The sequence below is a fragment of the Hetaerina americana genome, unplaced genomic scaffold (assembly GCF_022747635.1).
Source record: "Hetaerina americana unplaced genomic scaffold, ioHetAmer1.1.p SCAF_17, whole genome shotgun sequence".
Taxonomy (NCBI): Eukaryota; Metazoa; Arthropoda; class Insecta; order Odonata; family Calopterygidae; genus Hetaerina; species Hetaerina americana.
In genome coordinates, this window is record NW_027286730.1 from 5,520,193 (window position 1) to 5,539,815 (window position 19,623).

The 19,623-nt window shown below is 32.3% G+C and overlaps 1 protein-coding gene across 2 annotated transcripts in view; it reads right to left on the reverse strand.

The window, feature by feature from the left end:
• Positions 1–2,596: 2,596 nt before the first annotated feature.
• LOC139687129 (cryptochrome-1-like) overlaps positions 2,597–19,623 on the reverse strand; it is a 51,448-nt gene continuing 34,421 nt past the window's right edge. Inside the window, exons 10-12 of one of the 2 annotated variants that reach the window (XM_071584251.1) lie at positions 8,996–9,034; positions 7,179–7,348; positions 2,597–3,419 (exon numbers count right to left, since the gene is read on the reverse strand). In XM_071584251.1, coding sequence (XP_071440352.1) covers positions 3,414–3,419; positions 7,179–7,348; positions 8,996–9,034 — 215 coding nt within the window. In that variant the 3' untranslated portion in view covers positions 2,597–3,413. The remainder of the gene's footprint in view (positions 3,420–7,178; positions 7,349–8,995; positions 9,035–19,623) is intronic. The other variant, XM_071584252.1, reaches the window with a different exon arrangement.

Below are 19,623 nucleotides of genomic sequence, written 5' to 3' on the forward strand. Positions count from 1 at the left end.
ATTCAGACACAGGTATGTTGTGCACATTTTAAACATATTTTTCACAATGGAAAGTGATTGGAGGTAACTTCAGCATGTTGTCAACTTACCAAAATCACTTATAATTGGCTGATAACTGAATTGAATTTAATATACATTGGAAATGTAACATACTTCAGAAAATCTCACTCCTGGAAAGAATATGCTATCATTCATCCTTTATACATCATAAAATACCATAGTGTTAAGGAAACCTTATTAAAACTGAGCCCACGGGGTCACTTCTATTTGAAAATTGTACATGAAGATGGGTTATTACATTCATATAATTCTGAAATTAATCCACCTACACTTGTTTTCCTTTGGTATTTCAGTTTTTATGTTTTATTACTGATTGCTTAAATATATGAGAAGTTGCAGAGGTTAGGTGATGTGTATACACCCCAGAACAGATCAATTTTTTACTTCGAGCTAGGGTGGTGCTTAGCATACACAACATGGACATAACTTTCTGGATAATTATTGTAAGGATATTGATTGAAAACATTTTTCATCTTTTCCTACTTAAATAGCTGTTTATATTAACAAATTGGAATGAGTTTTAAGTTATGATAGCCATAATAAACAAATTATTTCAATGAGTATGAAGTTTTCCAAGATTTCGCCGGAGTAGTTTATATCATTGGGAAAATTGGCGCATTTCTCTCAAACTTCTGACATGTTCTTTGATGTACACTTATATTTGATAAACATATGGGATATTTTTATAATGTGCAATTTTATGAAAGTATGTATACACTCATAATCCACTGTAACATTATTTTCAATTAAATAGTGATAATAATTATTTGCACAAAAGAACTTGCAAAATACGTAAAGTTAAACTATTGCAGAGATACAGATCTCATTAATTTAATTGCACCTGATATGAAAATACTGCGGTAAATTTGTGAAAGATAATCTCTAATAATTATAATACTGTAATCGTTGAGTTCTATTTTTTCTATTTAGATTACTCTAGAACATGTTACTATGCCAGCACCATTAGCATTGAATAGGTATATTCAGGTATCATTTATTAATTTTTTGTAATCTATACTCCAAGATTATAATCTTATGAGATAAACAATATTTCTACTAATCTCCTTAGGGAGGAAAAATTGCTGCAAGTATATTATACCAATAATGGATAGCTGTGAAGATCCTGATACAGCTGCGTTAAATGTAACAGTATACCTATTTATAATTTTTTAGATTTTCTGTGCTATAATTTTAAAATGTCCATAATAAGTTTGTACATTATCTTAAATGTTCTTGAATGGTAAAGCAAACAAATATATAAGCATAATAATATGGCTCATAAATGTAGCTTGGAGTTATCTAGTGTCTTTGGATACAATTGTTAAAATGGAAATATTTCTCGTTTTTTATTTCAGAAATCTCTAATTTATTTCTTTGAGCATAGGTTCTTACACCTATGGGTGGTTCCCTGTATAAATGCTGAGAAGTGTAGGACTACTTAGAAAATATGTAGAAATTCAGGAATTTTTTGTGCATACATAATTTAACAAATATGACTTAAGCTTTTTTGCCTAATGTAATCTAGGTTCACTCGTATGCCATTAAGGGAATGTTAAGGGCATTGATTCAGTCCAATTCGCCAGACTGCAGTGATGTCTATGTCATGCACTCATACCAACACTAACCTGTGCCAGGGAAGTGTTTTAGGGCCATAATTCTTTCAAAAACTATAGGTAAGGATGAAAGTGTTGGGAGGAATACAATAATTCACAGAGGGGTTATGCTATACTTAGCATTTAACATAGGCAGGGACTTTTTTCAAGACTCAATTGTACAATGGTTACAGTAGCAGTGGGTATTCTATGGAGCAGAGGCAAACAATGTGTTTATGTATGTGAACAGACCAAACTGATGGAGATAAAATTACTTTTTCTCCTTCATAGTGTAGGGGAAGCCACTACTTTGCAGTTTTATAACCTACAGCCTCTTCCGATGACCCAAATGGTTGTGTGGGCAATGCCAAGAAAGCAAAAATGACTAATATCAAAGAGGGCCACATAATTAAAAAATAGGCAAGCTTGATTTAATTATAATATCTTGATGACGATTGTATCAAATGTAGCTGATATGATATTCACAGGAATTCTATATGAACTATGCACCTATACTTTTCAGTAAGAAGAATAAAGAATAATGGGAAGTGATAGACATATGATTTATTTACTTGCGATTTTAATTGTCAATAGACAATTAGGTGAATAATTAACTATTGAATTTTATTTTAAAGTGTATCTGCAGCCTAAGTTAATGTTCTGTTGTCATCTGTGGTATGGTTCTTGCGATATCATTAGAAATATGTATAAACAATATGTACAGGATGCCACTGCATGATTCTATCTATTCCTTTCAAAGATAACTGTACAATTTTAGCATCAAAAACCTGGATAATGGGAGAAAGATTATAATAATTTAAGGATCTCTATTAGACACTACCTTTGTTCCCAGTGAGTTGATTTATAAAATATGTTGCAACAAATCTGTGTTGCAAATGTCAAAAAATCTTCTATATTGAAGGATTCTTCAAATATAAACAAAATCAGGGTGGACTAATACTTTATGGATATTGAGTAAAAATTTAAGATTTTATACTTACATATTTACAATGCTACGTGCATGAAATTCATGTGTGAAATGAACGAATAATAGTAGGGATTTCCACAAATTTTGCTCATAATTGAATCCTTAAATTGATTTTACTTAAGATGATGTAATATTAATGATTATTTTAAATTTGCATATAATAAGGTAAAAGAGTAATGGCAGTTGAAGATTCTTACACCCTTGTCATTGAATGTACTTAATTTAGTTTCCAAAAATCTGCCTCTGGAAGATGGTGGATATATTACATTTCTGTTCTTTCATATAAACTCCAAACTTTTATGATTTATGAACAATATATCGAGCCATCATATTTTAAACCTACTATCATCCATACTTCACTTCATTTGGCCCCTTGCTTATTTACAGTCTCCAAAAGTTTTCTGGAGACATTTTTATACATGTAAAGTTTTCACTCAGGAAAATGGAAAAAAATAAATACAATGACATTTTTCCCTTATGTGAGTTCTTCAAACTTGAGTCAACACAATGCACCATTTCGGACTTGATGTCCAAGACAACTTTTTTCTTTCTTGAGAAATCTTCCTTTTAAAACTATAAATTGTTAATTAGGGTTATTTGATCATATATGATGTCTCTTACTTTCTTTGAAAGTTCTGAGCACAGCATGCATCCAAGTCACTCATAGAATTCTCATCTTCAGCATTGAATGTAGTCAATGGAAAGCACAGTTCTTCTGGTAAAAGTAAATTGGAACACAGCTATTGAAGTAGTAGAACTCAGTGCCACTGTTTTCAAGCCTGAAAATGGGGGAAATAATTATTATGGGTCATCACTGCCAATATTTTAAAACAATTTGAAGTATTGCAAAATTGCATAACCACATATGTTTCAAATACCATTAATACAGGTAAATGACCAAAATCTGCACATGTTAAATTGAGAATGATTTTAGTGTGATTCATTCTAATATGACCAAGTCCATGAGTTGTAATTTTTACAGATTACAACTCTTTAGAAAGTGTCTGCTTACAACATAAGGCAAGTAGATCAATAAGATGCACTAAATGTATATAAGCTTCCACAGACTGTGTAATAATTTGATCCACCTTCTGTTGGCTCTTCTACTTGAGAATGTAAGTTCAAGTGATATCTTTAATAATAATATTTTCAAGAGTGCTGGTAATAACTCATTCAAAAGACCATAAAATATTATTCACTGACCCTAAGGCACAGGCTTTAAAGCACAGATATCCTTAACTGTTGAAGAATAATAAAAATTGTTCATAATATGAGCAGAGTATTTTTCAGAATACAATAGAGTTGTATGTAGAGTAAGGAATAAGTTATTTTCGTAATTTTTAAAATTATGTTTATATAACTTCATCTTTAATTGTATTAATTCATGTTTACAAACTGACATTTCTTTTTAAAAGTTTATGGTTGGAAGTAATATATTGATGGCTAAAGTTGTCAACAATTCAGATTTTTTCACATGGCTTCAAAACAAAATTTGATTAGTGTGGTGTCATTTTCAATTAGAAATCAAGATAGGCTTATCTGTGGAAAATGAGCTCGATATCATACCACATTTGAACTTAAACATGACCTAGAACAATTTTATTGAGTCGCATCAAAAATTTATCCAGAAAATGTTATCAAGGTAGGCATAATTTTGAAGAATCACGATTGGTTTTGTGTGGCCTAAATTCATGGGGAAAAAGTGTGCACACAATCAACTAGTTGAATTAAATTTTTTACTATGGTTTCTCATTTTGGTGATTAAGAATTATTATGATGATATCTAATAATTATAATATTTCATTATATACATTTGAGAGAGTTCTATAATGATATTGAATTTGAGACAACAGAAACAATGGCAAAATTGTAGTAGAGAATTAAATATTATAAATACACCAGATATTTACAAAATTCTTGTTCAGTATTAAATCTAGTTATGTTATTTAATCACTGAATTCTATAAAATAAAATGAATAGTGTATTTTATGAGATATCCATTTAAATTTTTATCCCTTACCTGTGTATCCAATTTAAGCAGTCAATATTCCTCAAATGTGTTCTTTGATCCAGGAAATTCAAAATGCTTCATTATTATATACTGTTTTTACTTGTCAATTTTTTATCAATTTGGTTTCATTAGCTTATTTTCTCAATGTATAAGGGAATTATGAGTCTTGATGAAATTTTAATTAATTCATACTCTGTTGCTTCAAAAATGTTTTACATGTTGAAACCTTTGATCGGACATAGCTGCCCAATTATTTTCCCCTAATGAATCCAAAAAGGTACTCTTCTCAAGCAGTAATGCAGTGCTCATTCTGCCACCATTAGCAGTGGACACACAATGTAAGTACATAAATAACTCAGTAATGAATTGATTAGTTTCAGGCATAACGTGGTGGAAGTTGGGCATAAAAATAAATGGATAGTAATACCTTTCCACTAGATAAGATTTAATAGTTCTTTATTAACTCTGTAATGGCTGAACCCAAATACTTAACTCCTGAATATCAATTTCACTCAAGTAAGTTAAATGGCCAATTTCAAATCGAGTAATAACAATTTTTCTGCTTAAAAACCTAGAGAAAATAATTTTTTTAATTATGCTAACTCATGGAGCAGTTTTGGTCAAATGATTATTATGCCTTTTGGCCTCTTCACTACCTTTGGTTTCTGAGAATGATCATATTTTCTGATGAATCAAATTTTTAGGGAGGCATTTTACATTTTATACCAGCTCTTTAAATATCACTAATGTGCTGCATTTGAGGCAATTTGTTTAAACAAAGTAAATTCACATTAAATTGTTTTCTTGTACCTTGGATGACAACACTTTTATATAGTTTCATACTTCAGACAGGTTTGTCAACATTCTCAGTATAACCTTCTATGTATTCTCAGCCATGCTGATTGTATACCTCTATTGTTTCGTCTAGCGGTAATTTCCTTTCATTTGTTCCACAATCACATAGGAGTTGTTTCGGCAAACCCTTGGTGCAGTTGGCAATCAAATATGTAGGAAATGGCCTTGGGTGTTATTTCAAATCAACCACCCATCATCAAAAGTTGTTGACCTCTCTTGTAACTAACCCATGCCGCAACACTTGTGATGATATGATCATGACGAACATCCTAATATTTAGACCTCATTATTTTTCTTACTTCTTTGATGTATGAACCACCTTTATTGGATTCACAGTGATGAATATTTTCATTTTTTGTAGCCAAAATAATATTGAATTGAAAGTGATATATGAACTTTTACAAATGTGTGCAAAACTACACTGCCTCACGAGAGTGCAAGACCCTCTCGTTTATTTTTTACAAATTTGTTTTATCATTACCTTATGTCTTTACACTTGTAATACTAAGTATCCTTTACATTTAATTATTAAAAATAATTATTTCATATGATTAGTAATATTGTCTATATTTCAAATGCTATTGTTTTTCATTCAGTTGTAGCTAGAACTTCATGCATTTTTCTTTCTCAGAGTTAAAAAGGTGGGTACATTAGAGAATCAAATGATTTTTGTAAAATAATGTCTATTTAAAAAAATTGAGAGTATCCATTGTTATGCCACAAGACAGACAGGAGGTGCATGTAATGCATTCAACTTCTTTGTTTCAAAAAGGACCCTTTTATGCTGGCATTAAAATTTCATCCATTACCAGTCAGCATAGAAGTGAACAACTCATACCAGATGTTTAAAGCAAGGTTAAAATCATTTTTAATTGAGAGTTGTTTTTATGACCTAAATGAGTATTTTTCATCAGGATACGACAAGCTGTAACCATTTATTTTTATAATGACCATGTATGTATAAATTTTTCTGATTTTTACATGTCATATCTTATATTTTACAGCTGTAAAATAACAGGATGAAATCAAAATAAATCATGATCGCATGGGCACAAGCCTTTCCTAAAAGATCCTATCATATATTGAAATGAAATTGAAAATATAGCATTTTTATATTATGAATGAACAAAGACAACAAATTACCCTGGCATTAAAGGGTTAATGAATAATTACAATTACATAAATTATTTGAAAAGTGTTACATACTTTATATATGCAAAGGTATCCTAGAAGGTACCTACACTAGGGTGCATGTACAAGCAACATTTTGTTGAGCTTGGAATGATACCTTATCTGACCACTTGAAACCACAATTTATTCCTTCTTTTTATCATTTTTCCATCTATAAACTTTTTCTTCAGTTTTTTATTGATGCATTAGTGCACCATTTATGTGCCACCACTCCTTAGATGCCATCATAAATTTAAAAGAAATAGCATTGTCCAAATGAAAATATGACATTCTCATTTGCATAGCACAAATGAGGGAAAAAGCAATTCCTGCATGGGAAAATTCATATATAGATGCATATATTTAAAATATCTAATGACTCCATTGATCCTACCGTAATTTGCCTTAGCTACTTCATTGCGAATTCAGTAGCCATCCAGGTATCTTTGCTAAAATTAAAAGCAATTAATTCAATTTATACTCTGGTAACAGTTGTACTTGCCTCTCTAGACGTTATATCGCTGGTAATTATTATCTTAGGAGATGTTGACAGTGATTTTTGTGCATTCACTTCATTTTTGATGATTGTTGTAGATGTCATATTTTCCTTTGTTTCTTTATTTGGTGGAGTCGTCCATGCGCTTGGTGCAAGTGGTACTGTTGCTAGAAGACCTGTTAAGAGAGTGAGATAAGGGATTGGGAAACCAGAGGATTAAGGTGGTGAATTTAGTACATTGAGGAGGGAATTTTCCATATATAAAGAGGTATTAAAGAGTATGGTCATGTAATAATGAGAGGTTAGGAGAAATAATTGAATCAAGATATTGTAGGATCAATGTCAGCCGTGTAAAGGGAAAGGAGGAAAATGAAAAGGGTTGAATTAATAACAGTAAAAAATAAGTTCGTGGTAATAGCTATACCGTTTGTTATTGTTGTCATTATTACAATGTAACTCTATGTTTATATAGTTTCAAGTTATGTATTTAAATTGTTTCTTCCATTTGTAACATAGTTTTATATTTCTATGGCATGCAAAGTGGGCAAGTATAGAGCCTACATCCATAAGTCCCTATATAATTACAAAGCAGAGAAATATTGAAAGAACTAATGTATAATGCTAATTCAAGCTATTTAGCATGCAAAGATTTGGAAATTTGTATTTAATGTAAACAGGGACATTTTTAACATGCACAGTTATCAAACAATCTGTATGTGATACCACCACAAGCCACTGTTCAATTTATTTAATGTTTTATTTTTTATTGACATTTATTTAAGAGACTGAAAAGCTAGTCAGTGTGAATACATGCAAACTCTAGTTAAAGTAAATTTTTTTATCATGTTTGTTCAGCAGTGACCCTGATATACATAGTTCTTTAGCTTATCTCTAAGCATAAAAAATAAAGCATTACCAATTTTAGACAAATTAAAAGAATTACATTGTTTTTTTGAACCTTGGTATTTGTGATGCACAAAGTAGAAAAGGTAAAATGGTACATCTGCATAAGATTTAAATATGAATAGGGAATAAATGAAAATTTTAAATTTTGGTAATTAGCATGCCAACCTATGCCTCAAATATATTAATCTAAACAAAAATTACCTGTAAAATATGGACATAATACTTCCAAAATGCGTTGAATGATAGGATATGATTTGAATATCATTTTATGAAACAGTAAAATTATTAATTTGAATCGACATTTTTAAATCGTCTTAAAAATCATGACAGTGGTAGGTTCCTTCATTTTATACTATGAGGTTAACTGTAATCACTAGCTGCTTTATGGTATCAATAATTAGCTAAGTCCAAAGCTACATTGATGATTTTAGCTGTGCTGAAATGAGAAGGAACTCATTTTGGAGATGCTGGTGGGTTAGTGCTAATATACCACATTATTCAGGTGTAAAACTAGTTTCTTATTACCTCGTGTATAAAATATTTGGACATCTACCACTTTTTATTATGACTCATTAGTATCACCAGTGCTTCTAATAATAATGAAGTGTATTTGCAACCACATTCTATGAATGCTATTTCCAAAATTTGAGGGTGCAGGTCTGAAGAGAACTTCTACCATTCAAAAACTTCGCCAGATTCTACTCAAAAGCTTTCAACAACTGTTTTTCTTAAAAACTGTTAAGTTTTAGTCATGATCTCATTTGTGTTCTTCTTGAGAAGCACTGGCTTCACTAATTTGAGCCCTGAAATGGTTAAAAAAGGAAGGTGAGGCCAATTGTAGACTCCGCTGCCTGGACAAGCCTGCCTCATCTCGTCCCCCTGAGAGCTTCCCTCCCACTACGCAATAAGCGGCTCACCAACAGAACACTCCTTTGCCGAAGGATGATGCTCAGACCCTGCAAAACAGCAGTTGTAGGATGGTCATTATTAAGGTTAGTGGAGCACGTACATTGTTGCATTTTCTCTTTGCCTTGGTGGAAAAGCCTGGTCGTTCTTAGCTTACTAATGATTGTATAAAAATACGCAAACTTAAGTCTTAAGCTTAGATGTAGGAAATCTTAGTAATACTCGGAAACATGCCCTTGTTTTTAAGGAAAACTTTAGAACAACAAGAATAAATTTAGAAATAGACTTATCATACCCTTTGAAGTTGGTATGTATTAAGTGAAGCCAACTGAAGTCTCCTCGTAACTTATCAATTATGAGCAAACTTTCTCCAATGGATTGTGCAATAGCATTTCTTGTAAAAACTGTATGCTTAAGTATTTCCTTATTTTATTTAAAGCCATTTCAAGTTCAAAAAATAGGATGAAAGTATGAGATGTATGCTATGTGTGATTATTGGAGAAAATTAATCATACAAAGTTATGAAATGCAGATTTAGTTGTTTGAAGAAAGTGCACTTGAATCAGGAATCAAACTAAGGATCATTTTTTACCAGTCTGAGAAATGTGCAGAAAATTTTAATTTAGGATTATATGCGGCATATCAGTCTGCATACTCACCCAGCTTAGTGAAGGTCCATGGCTTGATCCATGATTTAGGTAAATTTTTTTCAATAAAAAAAATTTGCATTTAATAACCATTATTATGAATACTTAAAGTATGACATTCTCTTTATGCCCACAAAATGATTAATTTGGCATCCTGAATGCTAAAGATGTCTGGGTTTTTGTAACTCCATGAAGTAGAAGTCTATATCTCACCATACACAGCATTGTTCATCAAAATTATTTTCATGTAAACTTGCTGTATATTTTCAAACTTATTCAGTCGCTGAGGGATTGGTTAACTATGTGTTAGTGTGTCCAAACTGACACCAGTCTCCTGCTACGTCTTCAGCTGGCATAAAAATGTATCTCATTAATGAACACACCACACATTGTGAGCATATTATTTCCTTGGAACAGATCAAAATTTTGCTAAGAGGTTTCTACTCCTTGGCAATGACCACATTTTACCCCAACCAATAACTGCTGTAGGAGTAAATATTCTCCTATTAAATGACCACCAAAGACCAAGAGATTATAAATTACAACCTCTGTACATTGATTGTAAATGAAAACAGTAGATTAAATAGATAGCATAGTCATTGCATGTTGCGGTGGATTCCCAGAAACCATATTATGAGCACTGAAGAGGTAATTTTTTACCATTGCAAAATTTGTTGCTAACAGGAAATCTTATGGCATAACATTCCTAGATTTTGTGAAACAAATACCTGTATGAACTCTGCAAGGGTATTTGCTTTGCTCACTAAATTGCTTACAAAATATACAAGGAGATTCCTCAGTTTTGGAAAATCCTTTAAAATTATTCCATAGTCATTTAGGTAACAGATGTATTAGAGGGAATGTGAAATCGATGCTTCCATGTCAATGGCAGAATTTCTAAATGCAACATTTCTCAAAATAATTACAGAAATGAGCCTTAAATATATTCTACATGAGTTTTGTGATGTTTACTGGTGACAGTGAATGCAAATAAATGGAAAAGTGCTAAGTATTGTTAAAATAATTTCATTTCAAAAGGTAAGATTAATGGAATGTTGCAAGTGAAATAATGAAGGTATGTCAGAAAACCAGAATGAAGGTATGAAGAGAATTTTGAGGAAGTTATGTTTGATGGAATGGTTTAAAGTTGTGTAAATCTAGGAAGTCCCATAATATAATGGGAAGGTGAATTGAAGGAATAGGCTTAGATGAGTTTAAGACTATCAGAAAATCATTTTTTAACCCAATTAGTACACAAGCAAGTGACATTTTGAAAGCAAATATGATGACTCACGGTGAAAATTATAGATGTAAACAATGAAGAGGAAGGAGCACTGTGAATGGAAATTCCCTGGAGTCAATAGTGCAACCATTAGGGATATCTTGTGATGAAAATAATATGAAGGAGAAAAAATATTTTTATGATGACTGCAATGATGATAATGAGATAGTGTATTTACAGATTTACCGGGTGAGATTTTTCTCTTCTCTTTTTTGGCTCACACTTTTCATGGAATAATTTTTCACTTTCTAAATTTTGGTTACTCAGAGTAATTTCATATTATATTTAGTTTGGTTAAACTAAGTCAAATAAAAAAATATTGAATATGACGATAAAGAGTACCAATCTGTAAGAGGTTCCTAAAAAGTATTTCCATAGGGAATATTTGTAGTATAGGTAGTTGGTTGTGCCTTTACAATAATAAATACAAATTGATAATTCCTTTTTTTTTAGTATACAAGTATGTAGGTAATGTTAAAGTTCAAGGGTAATTTCAGGGACGATAATTTTATATTCTATTTTGAAACAACCTCTTAATGACCATTGTTCATATTTCTTTGTTTCCCAGTGTTTTAGATCACATACCTGATAGATGAATTGAAATTGGCATGCTAAGTAGGTTTCAATATTAGTTGAAAAATAAATATGATGAAAATTGGGAGCATCAATGGTTAATATCAAATTTCAGTATGCAGATGCACATTGGATAAGATATTAAACAAGGAAGTGCCCAATAATATTTACAATAATGTATATTATTCCTTCTAAACTAAATATATTATTTTTTAAACCTAACTTTGATTGATGTAAGTGCATAATATTAATGTAGCAGTAACAATGAAAATAACTTTAACATGTTATTGTCAGCAATTGGCTTTGACAGACAGTGTCAATAGTTTCAATTTCTTGAGCATAGCTGGATTCCCATAAATTAATATTTGCATAATATTACTTTGTGATGCATTATTTATCAAGAAATGCGAAGTAGATTGAGGATTGAAGGCTTCAGCATCTTAAAAATTGCACATTTACAATTTTGATTTATGAAATAACTTTGATTAATTGAAATGAGGAGTCAACTCCATCAAAGGCTTCTAATAATGGCTGTATCGATAAAAAGTGTACTGATTCTTGACAAAAATTTCAAGAGTAAGGTACCAATGATTCTGATGTTGTCAAACGGAGTTATTCTTAAGCCATTACTTTAATCAAAAATAAATTATTGTCTTATTCTTCTGTAAAAGATTGAAGATGCTAAAAGGCCTGGCATCTGTGCCATTTAGCCTCTTACAGCAGTAGTTACCATAAAAGATCCTTATGAATATTTGAATCAATATTGAATTCATACATTAGCGTGTTGCAACAGAAACTGTTAATGCTTTATAGCCAGCTTAATTTGTTGATAATTATATTTTTATGGAGTTGCATAATGATATTTTTTTTGTTTTCATTGCTTTTTACAGTTACTGTTAAGTGGCAAATATTACTCAAAATATTTAGCCATTTAGCCATTTCTTGTATCCATTCACTCACTCATTTTCCCCTAGCAAAAATACAACCTTTAGCTAAGTCACTTTTATGCTACTAATTTTAAATCAAAAAAACTTTCCCATTTTTGAAAATTTATCTTAATGATACATTTTTGTTCTATTTAACTTTTTACTGCTTATGCACGCATTTTTTCTAATGATGCAATTTGATTCAAAATGTACATAATCAGGTTTCATTAAAAAAGGCAATAAAATTATCGTTAATGAATAAGTATAATTAATTTGAATAACTTTATGGCAAGTTTTCATAATTTTAATATAATCTAAATCATATTTAAATTCCAGGTAATATTACCTGAATCTTTAGAATTTATGCAGTGCATATTTTTATTAAGATTAATGTTGCATTTTGGCAAGATTGGGATTTGGGCCATATGCCACTGTTTGTTTACTGCATCACATATTTCACTGGTAGAAAACATGTTGACGATACATTTGCATTAAATTAGTATAAAAAGATATTAAAGATAACATTTTTTCGTATAAAATGTATAAGATAGAGAGTTAATTTTTGTAAGCATGAACAGTATATTTACTGCGCCAAGTCAAATGACTTTTACCACTATTTAATATATTTCTTTATGTGTAATTTTATGTAAACCTGCTTGATAGATTAGATTGGATAATATATAGAATAGATAATAGATAGAAAGGATAATAGATAGGTAGAATTGATTATTTCAAATATTATCACTATAATAATCAAGTAATATCATTCTTGAATATATGATTTATGATAAAAACCATAACCACAGTCATCTACCCAAAGATTAGTTTTGATAGGTGGTAGAGTTCACCCTACAGAATGTGAAAAATTACACTGCTTAGGTGAAGCTGAGGGTGCCCAGAGGCATACCTGGGAATTGGGAATTGAACCCAGGCCCTTTGGTCAGTAGTTCAATATTCTACCCCTGGACTACCAAATTCCTGATTTATGATAAAGTGCCCAAAATAATAATTAACATTAGGTTTAGCTCCAATAATTCAGTTGATTTTAGCCCTAAACAGTGTTTGGTAGAAGCTGATGTATGTAACTTCAAAATATGTATTAATTAAGAAAACCTCAGCATCCAATGCAGCGACTGTCATGTTGCTACAGTCATTCACATCACTGCCCACATTAATTAGTATTAGTGTTAACAACTGTATGAGTGCTCTAAAGAAAGATATTTCACCCAAACAGAAAAAATTTTACCCTAGAGTTACAATGAAAAACTATAGTTTGTTCTTATGGATCTGCAGGACCTTGGCTAATAATAGTATACATTATCTCTCTGAGCTGTTTAGGATGTATTAATACACATCTCAGTGACATAAATACATTTTTATGAATTTAGTTGATGGTTATTGTATCAAAATTGGTAAATTCTTTTTATTCGAAGCTACAAAAGACTGCACACCCAATGCTGATGAAAAGGTTTTGGTGTGTGAAAAGCGAATGTTGACCTATTTGAGGGATATTGCTGGTGTGCAAGTGATCATCCCACCATTTGATGGCCTTATATATGAAGAGTTGACTTAAGATTATTCTTGATTAGGATAGGGAGCCAAATGACATTTGTATGCATTTTTATTTTTATTTATGATTGGGGCATATGGTAGTCCAGGGGTAGAGGATTGGACTACCTACCAGGGGGCCCAGGTTTGATTCCTGGGCAAACCTCTCTGGACACCCTCAGTTCCACCCAAGCTTTGTGATTTTTCAGAGACTAGATCCTCCTGAGAAGCCATAGCTGATACAAGGAAAGGCACTGGCCCCCCCTCGTTTATGTGTGAATTTTACATGCCATTGGGCTAAGTATTGGGTGAACCCTACTGTGACCTACCAAACCAACCTTCTGGTTGATTAATGTGCTTAAGGTTATTTTATAAATATTTCACTGTGTCATATAAGCACAAGCCTTTCAAACCATAAAATCCTTAACTTTAATAAGTAATTGTATTTAGATATTTTAAGTCCTTACTGCTTGTGGTGGAATCTATTATAAAAGTGGCCATGTGACCCTATGGCTTATGGTATTTGTTTAAATTATTCAATATTCTATAAATGTATAAGGTCATAAAAGGTACATCTGTTATAGGATTGTTACTGTTATTAAAAAAAATCATTTTTCACATAGTCTTTTATATTGAATTATAACGCATGTGGGATGGATGGAGGATGTCAAATCTTTTGTGGCTATTTTCAGTCATGTCTGTGTTGATTTTATGCATCAGTCATGTTTGTGAAGATTGATTTGCTCATACAAATCTATTAATGAATTAGTGAGCTTTATCTTGTACATAATTCTCAGGCCTGGTGTAGGCTAGTAATTGTATGCTGGCATATGACTCAATTTCCTGTGCTGGCTGGCATACAATAATTATTTTTTCATTATTTTTATTTACTGGCATATTATCCTTGTCATTGATGCATTGAATAGAGTTTCTTTATGGTAGGATATCTAAGAATTCCAATATTTTTTCGTGCATATGAATCAAATATGAAATACTTTGAATACTGATTTAATGACATGGATTATTAATAGCTTATATATTTTATAAAAATAGGAACAAATTGGAAAACTGGAAATAGTTGAAAAGTAACTTTTTTCTTACCGCTATTTGAATTTATATGTACCTCTTTCAAATATTTCAAATTGCAACTTGGGTGTATGGTTAAGGAAATACCTAATTTAAAAATAACCTTTTCAAGTAGTACAATTATTATTTGCATATGCTTTATACTCCAGGTTGATAGTCTAATCAAGTGGATTTGACCCGTATTTGAAAAACTATCGACTTTCAGTAAATTAGTGACCCTCAGAATTGTTTCTTGGCTGAGAAGTTGAAAACCCACTTCTCTCTGTATGTTGACTTTAAAATATTTAATATGGAAAAAATTGAAAAACTTGTGAATTGCAAAATATATAATTCAAAGACCACAGCATCTAAGTTTAATTTCTCTGAAATATATGTGGGGGTATCGTTTTTAAGTAATTATTACTGGGAAATAATGAAGATATCAAGATAAAATTTATTCTGCATATTAATTGAGCCTTATGTGCATAATGCTTTAAATTACAACAATCCATTAATATTTGTTTTGTTTCAGGAAGTTGTAGGTTGAAGTAACTTGCAGTATGGAGAGGATAGAGTGTGATTAAGTGCCTTCATTTGAAAGGTTATAGTGCCCAGAAAATCCATGAAATGAAAGCTATTTATGGAAATGATTGCCTGTCATATGATACTGTTGTGAGGTGGAAAAGGAATTTTCAAACTGGCCAATTGTCCCTCACAGATGATCCAAGAAGTGGAAGACCATCACTCACAGATGGTGCTGTCATTGTGAAGAAAGTGGAGGACTTCATCCAATAAGACCAAAGAGCAACCATCCAAATGTCCATGAAGGAGACTGATCTTAGCTATGGCAGAGTGTGAAAAATTATCCACTAAGAACTGCAAATGTCAAAGGTGTCAGCATGCTGGGTTCCACGACTATTGGCTACTTTTCAGAAGCAAACATGGTGCTAACTGTCAAGGGAGATGTTGAATTTTCTGGAGCAAGACGAAGAGTAATAGTTTTGGTCACTTAGTGTTAATGAATGAATCTTGTATCTATTAATACAATCCAGAGATGAAAGAGGTAAGTAAGAAGTGTAGGCAGAGCAACTCACCTCCTCCAAGAAGGCTAAGGTGCAGAAATCTGAAGGGAAGGTCATGTTGTCATTTTTGTGGGATTTTATTGGAGTCACCTTAAAAGACTACCTGGAGAAGGGTCAGACCATCATTGGTGCTTATTACTGCACAGTGTTGAATAAATTTCCTGATACACAAGAAAAGAAACAGCGCGGTATGATCACCAAAGTGATTGGTCTTCCGTCTAAAATGTACCTGCTTACTCAATTTGAGGTGTGGTAGAGGGATTAAAGCTGTGTAAATTTAGTCACTTGCACCCTCTTTTCTCTATTTAACCCTAGCAACTTTTTCTTAATCTCAGAACTGAGAGTGATCGTGGGGTAAGAGATTTCACAACACAAATTACATAATTTGTGAGGTGGAAAAGAATTTTTCACTGAGTTCTACAATGATGGCCTTCAAAAGGTTAAGAACTGCTGTGAGAAAAAAAAACTCTGGATGGTAACTATATGGAGAAGTATTAAGAATAACAAATAGAAATTAAGTTTCGATCTCAATTATTTTTTAGTAATAATTAAATGTTTACGACCTCCCCCTCATATTTTGTCTTTTCAACTGAAAATATCTAAAAAACTCTTGTCAAACCAATACACCACTCTAATAATTGAATGAAATAATCATTATACATAATATATCAGAAATATATAGAAAAATATTGGGTATTGTGAGATAAACAAAGAAAACTACTTTTCATAATCGCATAAATTATCTGTTCCTAGAACATAACTGATTAATATGAAATGTTGTCAAATACCGTACCTGTATTATAATGCATTAATATACATTATTACAAATATGTTACTTAATTTTTTATTGCCTTTGGTAAATGATGTCATTACCACCGACCATTAAGACTATCTTCATAGAGCTGCGTATTTTTTTACCATACTTAATTGGACCATAGTGCAGCATGGTGACCCATAGGGTAGAGCTTTGGCTACTAGCGGAAGGGCCCAGAGTTCAAATCCCAGATGATGCCTTGGGACAACCACACTAAAACCTCAGAAGTAGTAGTAGTTTTGAGGGGAGGCGACCGACAGCTAAGGTCATTTGCGCCATAGGGGATGGACAGGAAGGATGAAGGGTGGAGAGAAACCCGGCATCGGCATTAGCCTACTCTTTACGAAAGGCGCATGATTTTCTGGTTATTTGAATTTCATGGGAAACCATATGTTGGCGGATGGAAATGTGTGAATTCACTTGCCACAAGGCTTTGTTTGGGGATTGCTCTACCATCACGAAACAAAATTATTCTTTAGACTGGTTAATGTGGTTGAAATATCTCCATAAAAGTTATCCATAGGTAGAAGAAGTCACTGAATTAAGAATATTACATAGTACCTTGAATCCGAAAAATGTATTACAACCTAGTATCAAGGAAAATTAGCAAAATCTCATCACTGATTTTGAGGATTGATGTAATATAAACAAGCATTACAGCATTTTATCAGCAGCCTGTGCTTTTATTTAATGGGTTCCACTGTGTTCCAAGTGCTAAGAATGAAAATTTATTATTTGTAAAAGACAACCTAGAAGATAATTTACAGCTAAATCTTTTTTATATTTTACCTCGCACTTAAATACAGCGTATTATTGCCCCATTCTTAAAGGAGGGAATGACAAAGATTTTGACCATCAAAGACCTCTTATATCCTACCATTGTTAAACAGGATAACCATATCTGGATTTTTGCTTTCTCTTTTTAATTGAATTCTTACTTACCAATTCAAACTTCAATATGGCTCCAGTAAACCAAAAGGCATAATACATCCTGGAATTCTTCACTGACATAATAAAATGAACTTACATAAATCTAATGAGGTTTTTACAATTTTTATCGATCATAGTAAAGTCCTTTATACTCTAACTTAAATTACTTAACACTCATATAATCTCAGATATTCTGCATGACATTAGCAGAAGAGTTTCTATCTAAATTGTCTCATTAATTAACTAACTTATTGTCAGATTTTAATTGAGTGACCTTACTAATAATGCAAAATGATTACTTAAAGGTGCATCATAAAGCTCATTATTTGTGGTTCTGTTTCTTTGATGTTCCATAATTCGCATGTCTGTGTGAATCACTACTCTATTTTACTCTTGTCTGATTATATTGTGCTTACCTCTGCACGTACAGAATTGGTTAAGAGTTGTGAAAACATACAAGAGGGCATTAAATGCATTGTAAAATGGGCACCTGTTCATAGCTAATGGTAAATATGAAAAAACTGTGCATATTGTCAGAGGATTGGAATTCATTTGATCTGAACTACATGCAGAACAACTTTCCACCATACATACATACATACATATATATATATATATATATATATATATATATATATATATATATATATATATATATATATATATATATATATAACCATAAACACAGTAATCAACCCGAAGGTTGGTTTGGTAGGTGATGGTAGAGCTCACCCAGTACTAAGCCCTGTACGGCGTGTGAAATTCACACATCAGGGTAGGGGGGCCAGTTCCTTTCCCTGTGCCGGTTATGGTTTTCTAGGAAGAAAAATCACATAGGTTGGGTGGAGCTGCAGGTGCCCGGAGTGCCTTGCCCAGGAATCGAACCCAGGACCCTCTGGTCAGTAGTCCAATGATCTACCCCCTGGACTACCGCAACCCACTATATATATATATATATATATATATATTATATATATATATACTACCTTGATCAAAAAGTTCCCGGAATAACCACCGTGTGGCACTCCCATCGTTCCGATTTGAGTTCTGTTTTTTTTGTTAAATTGGTACATCTGTTGTTGATATTCCCTTTAAATCTTAGTGTCATAACTTGACATTTGCAAAAGTTACGTAGCCAAGAGTACATCTATCTCTGTGTGTGTTGGCGATTTTTTACATTTTCAGAAATGGATTTAAATTTGCAACAACGAACTTGTATTAAATTTTGCGTAAAAAACGGATTTAGTGGCGCACGGACGTTGGAAATGTTGGAAAAGTGTTTCGGCAACGATTCTCTAAAAAAAACGGTCGTTTACCAGTGGCACGAGCGGTTCAGAAGTGGTCGTGAGTCAATCGAAGATGATGAACGCAGTGGCAGACCATCGACATCGAAAGTCGGTGAAAACAATAACCGCAAATTAACCATCAGAGAAATAGCGGAGGGCTTGAACATTGCCTATGGATCCGCCCAAGACATTGTGGTTAATGATTTGGGTTTCCGTCGTGTAGCAGCAAAGTTGGTTCCAAAAGACCTCAATTTCATGCAAAAAAGAGACCGTGTTGACGTCGCAAAAGACATGATTTGCGAGGCTGAACCCGATCCCACATTCATCAAAAGGATCATTACTGGAGACGAGACGTGGGTTTATGAGTACGACACGCAATCCAGACATCAGGCAAGTGAATGGCGTTCACCAAATGAGCCGAGACCAAAAAAACCACGTCGTTTTCAGTCAAAAAAGAAGGCAATGCTGACGGTTTTCATGGATTAC